Source organism: Capra hircus, chromosome 5 (genome assembly GCF_001704415.2).
Source record: "Capra hircus breed San Clemente chromosome 5, ASM170441v1, whole genome shotgun sequence".
Classification (NCBI taxonomy): domain Eukaryota; kingdom Metazoa; phylum Chordata; class Mammalia; order Artiodactyla; family Bovidae; genus Capra; species Capra hircus.
In genome coordinates this window covers 48,275,102-48,289,701 of record NC_030812.1, presented here as the reverse complement: position 1 = coordinate 48,289,701, position 14,600 = coordinate 48,275,102, and the positions used below count along the sequence as shown (strand labels likewise).

At 42.0% G+C, this 14,600-nt stretch overlaps 1 protein-coding gene across 7 annotated transcripts in view; it reads left to right on the top strand.

Annotated features, from left to right (window-relative positions):
* TBC1D30 (TBC1 domain family member 30) overlaps nt 1-4,099 on the top strand; it is a 92,428-nt gene extending 88,329 nt beyond the window's left edge. For 3 of the 7 annotated variants that reach the window (XM_018047983.1, XM_018047984.1, XM_018047987.1), the window contains one exon: nt 588-4,099. In XM_018047983.1, the coding sequence (XP_017903472.1) occupies nt 588-1,306 (719 nt within the window). In that variant the 3' untranslated portion in view covers nt 1,307-4,099. Of the gene's footprint in view, nt 1-515 lie in introns of all 7 variants that reach the window. The other 4 variants (XM_013963894.2, XM_018047985.1, XM_018047982.1 and 1 more) reach the window with 2 other exon arrangements.

Sequence of the window (14,600 nt, the reverse complement as noted above, 5' to 3'; positions counted from 1 at the left end):
GGACCAGGCACCTGATGCCTGTGATGTCACTGCGTTTTTACCACCTCCCTATCACTTCTCTCATTCTGCTGTCTCTCACTTAATAACATGCAGGGTGTGGTTTTCCCACCTCTCAGATGCTGACAGCTGGTAATCCATACGGTCACAGTGTTTGACTTATTATTAAAAAAAATTTTTTTTTCCCCCAAAGATTTCCTAGACATATAACCTGGGAGGTTGCTTCTCAGAAGCAAAGCTCTCTGTAGAAAGCATTAGAGAGCCTGGACTCTGGTAATAAGAGGTCAGAGTCTGTTCCCTTTGTGTCCTCAGCCCCTCTCTCCTCTGTGTGAAGGGAGGGAATCTGTACCCCAGGCTCAAGGACTGAATTCAGTTTCTGCTGCCTTCAGTTACATGACTCTGCCTTTACTGGGGAAATATGTGGGCAGCGGGCGGGGACAGCCTGTCTTGACTCCTCTTCCAAGGTGGATGTTTTTCTCTGTGGTACCTTTCACACGACCTTTCAACCTTTCTTTCAGACAAAGGGCCGGTGACCAGCATTCTCCCGTCTCAGGTAAACAGCTCTCCAGTTATAAACCACCTTCTTTTAGGCAAGAAGATGAAAATGTCAAACAGAGCCGCCAAGAACGCTGTCATCCACATCCCTGGGCACACAGGAGGCAAAATATCACCCGTCCCCTACGAAGACCTTAGGACCAAGCTCAATTCTCCATGGCGAACCCACATCCGTGTCCACAAAAAGAACATGGCCAGGACCAAGAGCCAGCTGGGCTGCGGGGATATGGTCGGGCTGATAGAAGAGCAGAGCGAGGGCTCCAAGACTCACACCCTGGGGGCGGCCAAGGCATCTCCCTCCGACTGTGTCGGGACAGCTCGAGGCGAAAGCGGCTGCTCCGACGGCAGCACAGGCAGGACCATCGAAGGGCGGTCTCCGGAGCCGGTGTTTGCGGATGCAGAGGCCGATGTGTCTGAGGTCCAGGTGAAGATAGAAGCCTTGGAACTGACCCCAAGGGATGCTGCTGCTGAACCTGAGCCCAGGGTACCTCCACCCAGCCAGCGACACACCCCAGAGCCACCCGATGCCCCGGGAGGAAACAAGGTCCCCGGCAAGGCTTCCCAAGGTGGTAGCCACCCGAAGACCCCCATCTTTAGCCCCTTTCCCAGCGTCAAGCCACTGCGGAAGTCCACCGCCGCCAGGAATTTGGGATTATATGGTCCGACAGAAAGAACCCCAACCGTGCACTTTCCTCACATGAGCAGGAGCTTTAGCAAGTCCAGCAGTGGCAACAGCAGCACTAAGAAACGGTGACCTTCTCTCAGAAACTGTCCACATTCACCTCTTCCCCGTGGCAGGAGGGTTCCAGCCGGATGGATGGCTCCAGATGAGCTTCCCTTGTCCCCTGAGAGTGAATCCAGAGGTTCAGAGATGAGCAGCAGTCCTTAAAAAATGGGAATTGGAAATTGTATAATTGGCGCTAGAATCGGGATGTCTTCTGATTACTGATGCAGTGGGTTCTTGTGGCAAAATAAATATTGTGGTTTTAAAGTGTTTGCCCAACTTTTCCTTGTGAGCTGTTTAGAAAAGACTTTGTATCTAGACTGTTAACTCTTCTTCCTTCCCTCCTGTTCTGAGGGCCTTCAGGGTCCTAGTGGCACCCCCCAAAACTTCCAGTTCTCTGGGTGTTATTAATACTAAAGCATGCACACACTAGCTGGCTAGAACAGAAACTGCAAAAAGAAAGTTAGTTTCTTAGTTGCAAAAAAAAAAAAAAAACAAAACTTCCCAATTTCCCTCTTCATGCCCTATTTAGGGCAGCGGGGAAATGTTTGTATGTGTGAGTTTTCCTTCAGTAGTTTCGGCCAGTCTCAAAACTGGTTTTTATTCTTGTGCTGAAGTTCAGGAGAAAAATCTAGACAGCCTTTCCTTCACTTTCTGTTTCTACCTGCAAAGTGAAGAAAACCCTCATCTGTTGAAATGTAGGTTCATCACCAACTTGAAGAGCTTATGCAGGGGTCCCTAAGGGAATATGCATTAAGCAGCTGCCCCGAACAGCTTGCTGATTCCACTAAGCTTTCCCCAAGCTCCATGTTCTTCTCCTAAGGAGAGTGTAGGTCCTCAGTGGTGGGATCTCTGATGGGCTCTACACAGAGCTTGTCTGGCACCCTCCACCACGCAGCTCATTTACTGACCAGCTCTCCACTGCAGATACAGGAAGCCTCTGCTCAAAAGCCAGAACATAGTACCTGCAATTCTGTTAGTTGAATTTTGTGCTTTTTGGGGGAGGTTGGAGTTCTTTGTTACTTGAACACTGCCTTTTCGTGGAGAAGTCCCCAGTACTTTCTAGCTCTCTCTCACCCCTTCCTCCTCAGAGATAGCACCTGTTATCTCCACTATGCAGATGGGAACCCTGAGTCACCCAGAGGTGAATAACCCTTCAGATACTCCAGGTAAATACTCTCGGTACTCAGTGTGACTCAGCCACGTTTCCTCCAGTGCAATAGGCGGGTTTCATGCTCTTTGTACACAGATGTGTTGGCTACCTAGGTTCTAGAAACCAAGACTTGGAAGCCATTCACTGCACTCCCTCCTGACTCAAAGAACCTTTCGCCAGATGCTATCATGGCATTTTGTAAAACCAGCTCTGACCTGCTTATCTGAAAAGGCAGTTTATTAAAAAAAACAACCAAACACTTCATGCAGCTGTCATTTTGGCTGGACAGAAGGCTCACTCCACAACCCCCTTTTCCCACCATCTTTAGAGACAGACTCAGCATTTTTATCCTCATCTCTGGAAGACCTCGACCAGGCTGGCAGGCATTTTGATGATGCAGACAATATTCATTTGACCTAATTGGAGGATTGCTAATTCTGAAACCAAAACTATAGTTTAAGAAAGGATTTTTTTTTTCCCTATGGAGAGGCACTAATTTTTAGAATAAAATAGAGAATGTGATTGTGTGGGCTTTTTTTGAACAGAAAACATGAGAATGATATATACAATGAGAAGAGTTATCCTTTTTGTGGTATTTTTACCCCTTAAAGAATTGAAGATGGAAAATCTGAGTAATAAGTTATTGCAGTTTGGGTCTTGAATTTAGTGCTTTCCAAAGTTAGCACGCAGCTTCTTAAAGAGCAGCCACACCCACAACCTGTGTCTTGGGAAGAGTGTAGGTGGAGAGTCGGGATTACTTTGCATAAGAGACCATGTTTTCCAAAGTTAAGCCAGAGACACGATTTTCTTCCATCTGCTCAGCCTTTCAGATGAGAATGATTCCACCTTGTATTCTTTTCTCCTCCCCAGTCCCAAGTGAGTCAGAATAGTCCTGTCCCCTGGAGGGATGTCTGATTTGAACAGAGAATTGTTTTTCCTCTCTTGAGTCAGTTTCCAGCTCCCCGAGGGCTCTGAGTCTGGGGAGGTGGGTAATGAGGTAGAGGGTACTTACTGCAGTTCCTAGGCTTGTGCCATCGCTGTCTGCTACCTATCTTAGGGTTTGTAACACATATTGTTCCAGTTTCTTGCAGTTGGTCTTCCTGAGGAAAGGGTGGATGTGATGGCATGCAGTTGGGGATAAGTATTTGTTGATGAAGATTAAACTACTGAAAGGGTAATAGTCTTTTGAGGTAAGAATGACGACAGCAGGATTTCAAAACCCGACAAATTCCTGTTCAAGCACTCTGTCCTGTTAAAGTGCATGCATTGTACCATGTAATCACCATGTGAATCGGTCAGTTTGTGAGCTTTGCCTACTTTAGAAAACAGAATCTGCAGTAGCCTGTAGCACACAGCATGTACGAAGACCAGTGTGGACTTTTATCTTCCTTTGTCTTGGACACTGTACACCAGGACCAGAAGTACTTACCAAGTAGCGGTTTCTTTATTTGTAGGTATGTCTGTACCCTGTCAGCACTATTCTGGGAGTCGATTTATGTCTCTGCACCTCAGTCCTCTTACAAAAGCCTCCAGCTAATCTAAACCTAGTTTGTAATGTCAACAATGGGGCTGTAACTGTTTGGAATATTGTATTCCCTCTTTTTGTCTCTCTTGTTCTGAAGAACTGTACCGATCACGAAAATATATGCATAAAGATTCTCATTGTTGTAGCTATTGTGGCGTTGTTTATCTGAGTGCCTGCATAGAATGCTGTGTGACTTCTCTCATCCTCTTCTCTTTTCCTGTCGACTTCCCCCCAGCCTCCCCTCTGCCTTTGTTCATGTGAAGCAGCCCAATAAACTCCAGTGACCCCAGTTTAACCGCTAGGTTGCAAGGTGGCCTGTGATCTGCCAGGAACTTGGCAGAATGCTGGGTTCCTAAATATAAGTAAGAGAGTTTGCTCAAGAGTGTGCATACGTGTGTGTGAATGTATGCATAGAAAATGAATCTGTAGAGCTTTCATTTCTCTTTGTTTTAATAAAACAGAGCAGTAGTTTAGCTTCCCGGTCTTATGGAATCTAGATGAACAGAGAACTGTGGTCAAGTGTACAGCTGCTGCCATCTCCCCTCATAAAATCTCCCTTGACTCTTTCTGAGCTACTTGTTTTGTTTTTTTTGCTACATACAGCCATCATCTGAGGCAGCATTTTAAATATACTATGTTTCCTTATTAGAAATATGACACGTGTATTAAGAAAATTTGGAAAGCAGAGCACAAGGGACCATTGGTGTTCTGGAATGGGTCTCTCTGCTGTTTTTTTATGTTTGCATGTATACACACACCACTGTCTACTAAAAGGTGTGTTGAGAACACTAGCTGAAGCTTTGTTTTTAGCAAATGCTCTTCTACAGCAGCATTTCATTGACCAGTATTTCATCATGTGTTCATGCCAGACTTCACACAACAGCATCTTCTTGTAAAAGAGATGTCTTTTTTTTTCATATTGAAGTGTAGTTGATTTACAATATTATGTTAGTTTCAGGTATATAAGAATTAATTTTGTTATACATAGATCTGTATATTGTTTTTTAGATTCTTTTCCATTATAGTTTAACATGAGATAGTGAATATAATTCCCTGTGCTATATAGTAAATCATTGTTTATCTATTTTATATATGGTAGGGTATATCTCAAACTGGTATTTTTTGGTTATAGATAGTACTGGAAAGACTACCCTAACACTTATATCTTTGTGCACAGACCTAAGAATTTTCTTAGGATATGTTCATCCCAATGGAGTTGCAAGGTCAGAAAATGTGTGAATTTGTAAGATATATATATATATATATATATATTTATCTCCACCTCCAAATTGCTATACTTGAAGATTGAAGTAACTACAGAAGTACTCAATGAAAATGCCTTTTTTTTTTTTTGTCCCTAGGACCTCCCGAATTGATAGAAACAGTGATAATAGGCATTCATATCTCATCCCTGACTTTTAAGAAAACTGTTAAGTAGGATGTTTCCTGAGGTTCTTGGTAGGTATCTTTTAACAGGTTAAGGAAAGCACCTTTTATTCTTTGCTCACTAAGAGTTTTTAAAAAAATCAACACATATTTAACTTTATCAAGTGATCCCTAAATTGCACCCTTTGAAAAGGAAGTGATGCTTAAGACTTCGTATCTTGAACTTGAGAAAATAGCTATTACCAAGTTTCATCATAGTGTATTAAGGTATTTTAGAGTTGGAAGTGATAGTGATGAAAGTCCTATGTGCAAATTTTCATTGCAGTATTAAATTTACTAGAGGAAATTTGGAAATAATGTAAAGATCTGAGGACAAGGATAACAGTTGCATGAATTATGGTTCATTTACAAAATGGAAGTGCAAGGGCCCATGAGTGTTTGGACCATTGACATGGTGGTTCTCTTATCTTCATGAGGCAGTTCAGGTGAAAATTTCAGCGAAATCTGGAATCATAGACTCACTGGATACAGCTATGAATGAGAGGTCCTTACTGGATGATGGCTGAAACCAGAACCGTGCAATGTAGCTGTTCCACAGAGGCAATCTGGGCTCAGTTAAATGGGGACTGAATGGAGCTACATAGACACTTGGGTTGGTTCAGCTCCCTTGAGGTTCCCTGCTGGCCATCTCCTGAAGCTGAGTCTACTTCTTTCCTAGTGTGCAGCTCTGATCAAACCCATTGACCTTTTTGCAAAGTCACTCTCCATCCCATTCTCTTCCTTCCTTCCAGCATGGGCAAGCCTTATCTGACTGCTTCACCCTGCATCCCAGGGGCCTCAAGAGTCTTCTTAAGGTTAAAAAACAAGGAAGTTGACTGTTTCTTAATACTTTCTTTCTTTCTATATACTCCCACAACACTTCTAAGTTTTTCTTTAGGCAGTGCTGATCCTTGAGAAGGAGGTGGATCAATTGCCCTGTGGGGCCACCAGCTCTCTGGTTGGAAATAAGCTGATACTTCAAACCCAGGTGTCTCCCAATCCCTGCTGCTGCTGCTGCTGCTAAGTCACTTCAGTCATGTCCAACTCTGTGTGACGAGGATCTATAAATCTGGATTGAAACAAAGCAAAGCAGCCACAGAACAAAAAACCTCTCCTAGAAATTTTGATACTGAACTAGATTTGGCAACCACTGGTCAACCTATTTTAATGGACTTTCAAATAGTCTCCCAGCCCACCCCACCTCTCTTTGTTGGTATGACTGCATATTGCTGCCAGAGTAATTCTTCTAAAATGCAAAACTGCTCAGACAATTCCTCTGGTCAAAATCCTTCAGCTGGTTCCCATCTTCTGAAGGATAAATGTTGAAACCCTTATCTTGGCTTGATCTAGCCCATGGTCATTTTTCCAGCTTGTTTTCCCGCCATCTTTCCCATTCATTGCCTTCTGCAGTTTGTCATCATCAGCACAATAATGTCAACCCCTTGTTGAGATCTTATCTGCTAGGCATTGTACTAGCGCCTTTATGTTATCTTGCTGGCATATTCCTCCTAAGAACCCCACACACACATTTTTCCTGTGTTGGAGATGATGAAAGTGGGGTGAGCGGTTGTATTCTTGACCACAGTCACCTCATGGTAACTGGCAGAGTCCTGATCCTTCTAACACCAGAGCCCAAGCTTTCTGCTTTGTGCTGTCTGCACCGTCTGAGACCTTTGCATACAGCAACTTGAAATGCCCTGAAAGCTTCTTACTCTCCCAACACCCTTGTAACTGTGTATTTATTAACCTCTTCCCTGAGCTCCCTCCTTGCTCCAGTCTGCTTGGAAAACACCCACCCACCCATTTAGTCTTATCACACACATTAATAGCGTCAGCTCCAACCCTTGCCACTTTCCAATAGTACGATTTTGTGTGTGTTTCTTAACCTTCTCTTTCTACATCTGTACAATGAGGATAATTTCAATCTCACAAGGTTTGTTGTAGACTTCTGTGATTCTGACCTAGAATTAACATTCTTCCTTTGGCAGTAATGTCCTGGAGAGCTTTGTTCTCTTCCCACGTACATCTCTGTGAGGCTGATGGCCTAGGAGCACACAGTCCAAGCTAAGCCATTCAGCATTCTCCCTGTTCCCAGCCATGGTGTCTGACCCATGGTCAAGCACACAAAGAATGTCAATTCCTGGGCTCTTGTTTTGAACTCGTGGGGAAAGCTGATTTGCTCATTTTTAGTGGATTTGAACCTGGAAGGAAAAAGCCAAGGAGCTGCTGGTAGCAACCATCCTGTAACATCTCCCCATCCAGGAGAGATTCTTGGAGGAGTGAATCGAGTCTGAGCAAGTAGAGCAGAGAAGCAGAAACCTGGCCCTTTTCATGTCAGAGACCCCTGGATCAGACCATACCTGAAGCAAAATTACTCTCTCTACACCACTTATTCTTCCCTGGTGGCTCAGACGGTAAAGCCTCTGTCTACAACGCGGGAGACCTGGGTTCGATCCCTGGGTCGGGAGATCCCCTGGAGAAGGAAATGGCAATCCACTCTAGTACTATTGCCTGGAAAATCCCATGGATAGAGGAGCCTGGTAGGCTACAGTCCATGGGGTCGAAGAGAGTCAGACATGACTGAGTGACTTCACTTTCACTTTCACAGCACTTACTACATCAGTCAACCTTCCAGTTTTTGGTTTTAACCTGTTTGGTCAGGTTTTTTATCATTCATATTAAAAACCTGTTAATTGGAATAGACATTTTATGAGGATAACAGGTTAAAAGGCAAAATAGTAGGCACCGTGACTAACAAGTAGCTAATAGTTTAAGCTGACAATGACTCAGACGTCTCCTGAGGGCTCTCTATGACTTCTGGCTCTGTCCTACCCATCCTAATAATAGATAGTGTAAGTTGGTGACAGGAAGTGTGGTTCTTGTTTTATGAACGGGATTCTTTCCTCCAGCCTTTGAATCTTCTTTGGCCTTGTATCTCCTGGTGGCAGGAGAGGTGATTCTGAGTATGAAACAGTTTTCCACCAATTTCACCTCTTATTCCAGCCCCATCTTTGTTCACAGCTGAGTCCTGGGGAGAGCAAAATAACTGTAAGCAAGTCACGAAAGGGTTATTTTAACGAAATTCCGCAAAAGTTGGGCGTCCAGGCAGCCTGTGTATGGAACTTCCTTCCCCAGGTGTGATGGAAACCAAGGGCGTCTCCCCTTGCTCCCTCAGGAGCCTGTTCAGCTCTCTCACAGGGAAGGCTCTGGAGCAGCTCTGCTGGCATCTGTTGGGAAGTAGCAGGGCTGGATGGGGGTGGGTGGGCCTCTTGGGGACCTGCAGGATCCACTGGGAGCACCCACTAGGAGCACACCTTCTGGGAAAAAAAAGAGGAGCACCTTGTGAGGATTTCAAGAAAACATTGCCTGGTGTTAAGGGGATGGAAAGACCTTATAGCCACTGCCTCAAAATATGTGAGAACAATGGTTTTTGAAAAAATTAATTTTTATTGCAGTGTGTTTGCTTTACCATGTTGTGTTGGCTTCTATTGCATTAGCAAAATGAATCAGCGTACATATGGGTATATCCCCTCCTTTTTGGAGCTCCCTCCCATTTAGATCGCCACAGAGCATTAAGTAGAGTTCCCTGTGCTATATAGTAGGTTCCCAACACTTGTCTACTTTTGCACAGTATCAATAGTGTATATGTGTTAATTCCAATCTCCTAGTTCCTTCCACCCGACCCCTTTCCCTCTTGGTAACCACACATTTAGTGGTTTGAGTCATTGTTACAGGGACCCTATGCAGACCAAAAATTTGCTGAGTCTGTGAAAAGTCAGGTTACATATAACCTGTATCACACATACGTGCTAAATTCCACAAATGTATATGCGACAGAACCTAGCAGATGGTGAAAAGCTTTAAAGTTTTTTTTTTTTTTTCATGTGGAGCTATGGACTGGAGTTTCTAGTACATTTTCCAAGTGGGAAACAAATCATAGAGTCATGGAATTATTTAACAAAAATGTTCGTATCAGAATAATGAAATCACTAAATGTCAGACCCAGAGGGCATGGAGCTCAGTTTCAAAAATTTACTTCCTTATTTATTTAAAGTGGAGTATATTTGCTTTACAACGTTGTGTTAGTTTCTGCTTTGCAACAGTGTGAGTCAGCTCTATGTACACGTATATCCCCTCCCTCTCGGACCTCCCCCCACCCTATCCCGCCCATCTAGGTCATCACAGAACGCAGTTAAGCTCCCCATGCTATACAGCATCTTCCCACTAGCTAGCTATTTTATACATGGTATATATTTTACACAATGTATATATGTAAATGCTACTCTGTCCATGTACACTTTCACTTATATAAGTAATATTTGCACATGTTGAAAATTCAACATGGTAAATGGTAAGCATATGGTAAAAACTAAGTTTCCCTCCATACCCTGTCTCTTAGCCAGCAGTTTCCCTATTCACTGGAAACCACTGCTACTGCTTTGTTGCATCTCCTTCCAGAGAGATTTTATGCATATTCAAGTACTTTCATACACACACATTTGCATAGGTAGTGGCATAAGAACCTTCTGAACCCTTCCTTTTCACTTAATGTATCACAGAGGTGATTCCATAAGAGTGCAGGTAGCAACCTCAGCCTTTTTTTTTTCTTTTTATTGCTGCTTTAATTTTCAACTTACTGTACACAGTGAATTTACCCTTTTGGCCTTTGTTAGATCATTTGATGGCTTACAGTTCCTTACCTGTACTAAGCAGGTGGTGCTTTAGGTGATAAAGAACCCGCCTGCCAATGCAGAAGACATAAGAGATGCGGGTTTGATCCCTAGGCTGGGAAAATCCCTTGGCAGGGGAAAAGGCGACTCACTCCAGTATTCCTGCCTGGGAAATCCCATGGACAGAGGAGCCTGGTGGGCTACAGTCCATGCATGGTGTTGCCAAGAGTAGGACATGACTGAAGCAACGTAGCACTTAGTTCCTTACCTATGAGCGTACATACCCTTGTACATGTGTTGTTATATTACAAGCAAGCAAGTTTAGCTATAGGCTTAGTCCCTAGATATGGAATTATCTGGTAACTGTGTGCATTTTAGGTTTTGATAAAGTTGCCAAATTACTCTCTACAGTTGTTCTGTATATAAATTTTGACTTCCATTGGAGATGTGTGAAAATATCCAATTTCTCATACCCTCATATTACTCAATATCTTATCAAATATTTTTATCAGGTATTTAATGTGCATTTAAAAACATGCATGAAGTTAACATTCATTTTAAAATTCTTTATACGTTGTTTGTTCATAGCATTTGCTCAATTTTGCTCTTTTTTCCCTTATTGATGCCAGTTCTTTTTTTAAAAAACTAAAATACAGTTTTATTCTAAATGTGGACAATTTGCATATGTTTTACTTGTATTTTTAAAAACTATTTATATTGGGGTATAGCCAGTTAAGAACATTGTGATAGTTACAGGTGCACAGCAGAGTGACTCAGCCATACATAAACATGTATTCATTCTCATCCAAATTCCCTTCCATCCAGGCTGCAACATAATGAACAGAGTTCCCTGAGCTATACAATAGTTAGTTGTATGGTTAGTTGATATAACTATTGATACACTACTGATACTATTGATATACAATAGTTACTTGATGGTTATTCATTTTAACTATAGCAGGATGTGTGTGTACGCTGTCGTGTCTGACTCTTTGTGACCCCATGGAGCCTGCCAGGGTCCTCTGTCGATGGGATTTCCCAGGCAAGAATACTGGAGTGGGTTGTCATTCCCCCTTCAGGGGATCTTCCTGACTCAGGGATTGAACCCGTGTCTCTAGTGTTTCCTGCATTGGCAGGCGGATTCTTTACTAATGTGCCACCTGGGAAGACCAATATAGCAGGATACCAGTTCTTTATACAAGAAAAATGTCCTTGTCTGTTATATGAGTTGTGATATTTTTCTTATTTTGCTGATTATCTTTAAATTTGTTTATATTAATTTTTGACATATATTTAGAAACATTTTTTTTTCAAATTCATCAGTCTTTTCTATCTTCTGGATTTTGTGTGACATTTAGAAGGGCCTTCTCCACATCTTGTGATTATTTGAAAAGTCTCTCTTTTTTCTTCTACTACTATTTTGGGTTTCATTTTCATAATTAAACCTTTAAATTGAAGTATAGTTGATTTACAATGTTGTCTTAGTTTCTGGTATACAGCAAAGTGATTCAGTTACACATATACTTTTTCATGTATTTTCTATTATGGTTTATTACAGGATACTGAATATGGTTCCTTGTATAATAACAAAGCTATACAGGATATTGTTGTTTATCTTTAAAAAAAAATATATATATATATATAGTAGTTTGTATGTGCTAATTCAAAGCTCCTAATTTATCCCTACCTCACCACTTTCCCTTTTGGTAACCAAAAGTTTGTTTTCTATGTCTGTGAGTCTATTTCTGTTTTGCATATAATTTCATTTGTGTTGTATTTTCAGATTCCATATATATGTGATATCATATGATATTTGTCTTTTTCTTGCTGACTTTCTTCACTTAGTATGAAAATTTCTAGGTCTATCCGTGTTGCTGAAAATGGCATTATTTCATTTTTTTTTTTTTTTAATGGCTGAGTTGCCAACTCAATGGACATGGGTTTGGGTGAACTCTGGGAGTTGGTGATGGACAGGGAGGCCTGGCGTGCTGTGATTCATGGGGTCACAAAGAGTCGGACATGACCGAGCGACTCAACTGAACTGACTGAGTATTCTGTTGCATATATATCCTCCATCTGGAAGCAACCTAGATGTCCATCAACAGATGAATGGATAAAGAAGTCATGATACATAAACACAATGGAATTATTACTCAGCCTTAAAAAGGAATGAGTTTGACTCAGTTCTAATAAGGTGGATGAACCTAGAGCCTATTATACAGGGTGAAGTTAAGTCAGAAAGAGAAAGACAAATATCGTATATTAACACATATGTATGGAATCTAGAAGGATGGTACTGATGAAGCTATTTGCAGGGCAGCAATGAGACGCAGACACAGAGTACAGACTTGTAGACACAGTAGGGGGAAGGTGGAACAAATTGAGAGTAGCATTGAAGCATATACATTACCATATGTAAAATAGAGAGCCAGTGGGAATTTTCAGTATGATGCAGGGAGTTCAAATCCAGTGCTCTGTGACTAGAGGGGTGGGACGGGGTGGGAGGTGGGAGGGAGGTTCAGGAGGGAGGGGACACACGTGTATACCTATGGCTGGTTCATGTTGATATATGGCAGAAACCAACACAACACTGTAAAGCAATCATCCTCCAATTAAAAATAATAAATTTAAGAAGTTCACAGCTAACAGTTGACACATCATACTGTTTTTATTTTCATAGTGCTCCTGAACTGAGTGGAATCATTGCAAAGTGTTTCCAGTAAATGAGCATCTCCTCCAGAAATCCCTCGTCACTTCAGCTGCTTTGATATGGATTTTGATGCCAGCAGCTCAAGATGATGACGGATAAGGTAACTTTTAGAATTTCTATAATTAGTGGTGGTGGAGTGGGAGCAATAAGCGGTGCTGTAGAACCTGTGGAGGGTAAAAGGGAGGCTCTGCACCCAAAGCAGTCAGTCCCAGAGAGTCTGGTTCCGCCTTCCTTTTGAAAATTCTCTTAGAGATAAACTCTGGAAGGAAGCGCCTCCATTGCTTGAGTTGGCCTCATATGGGATTTGGAGTATCACAGAGGGACACGGTAAGTATGATGGCACGGTGTAGTTATATTGACGTAGCTTGAAAGGTCAAGAAAGGAAAGAATAAGAAAAAAACTTTTAAAGGGTCTCACCCAGCATCAAGATTTGCATAAAGGCTTGCCACGAATAACACTTCAACCTGTGATGATATAAAAATAACAAATTAATAATCAAGTCACACCCAACCATTGGATTTCCAGATTTAAAAAAAAGATATTTTCTAAAACAGAAATTATGCCAAGTGAATATCTTATTTTCCTTGAACTAACTCTCTTCCCTCCCAGAAAAAAAAACAGAAAGTAAAACAAGCAAGAAAAACAATAATAGAAACAGCCGCATACCTTAACCCAGAGAAGTAGTTTGGATCCTGTAAAAGTATTATTAGTGAGAACCAAGCTTTGTCTTTGCAGTAGAGAAGTGGGGATCTGGACTTCTGCAGGACCGGGTCTGAGTTTCTGAACCAGATGGAGTAAGGTAGGCTTTGGATGGAAGGGCTTGCTGCCACCTTTCAGCAGAGCAAGGCCATGGTTGCACCAGCAATTGTATTTTCATATCCAGGTCCATGAGGCCCATGACTCCACCATACTCATCCTGAGGGGAAAATCCGGACTGATGCTCTGGGCGACAGCTGCCAAGTGCGGTCTGGGGAGCCTGTGAGTCGCTGAGGTCCTTTCTTGGGGTTCCTGAGATCAAAACTGTTTATATTGATAACGACACTAAGATATTGTCTGTCTTTTTCACTCTCGTTTTCTCATGAGTGTACGCGAGTTTTTCAGAGGCTACCTAATGAGAGATATTAGAACAGACTGAATGCAAAGGCCAGCTGTGTTGGTAACCGGGCATGAAAGAAATCTGCGAAAGTGTAAAGCAGTGCTACTTTCTTTTTTTTTTCTTTTTTAAAAACGATGTTTACTCCTTTATTTTTTAATTTATTTTTATTTTATTGTTATTATTATTTTTAATTTTACTTTATTTTACTTTACAATACTGCATTGGTTTTGCCTTACATTGACATGAATCCTCCACGGGTGTACATGAGTTCCCAATCCTGAACCCCCCTCCCACATTCCTCCCCATATCATCTCTCTGGGTCATCCCCGTGCACCAGCCCCAAGCATCCTGTATCCTGTATTGAACCTAGACTGGTGATTTGTTTCTTACATGATAGTATACATGTTTCAATGCCATTCTCCCAAATCATCCCGCCCTCTCCCTCTCCCACAGAGTCCAAAAGTCTGTTCTATACATCTGTGTCTCTTTTGCTGTCTCACATATAGGGTTATCATTACCATCTTTCTAAATTCCATATATATGCGTTAGTATACTGTATTGGTGTTTTTCTTTCTGGCTTACTTCACTCTGTATAATCGGCTCCAGTTTCATCCACCTCATTAGAACTGATTCAAATGTATTCTTTTTAATGGCTGAGTAATACTCCATTGTGTATATGTACCACAGCTTTCTTATCCATTCGTCTGCTAAGACATACAGATGGCCGACAAACACATGAAAAGAT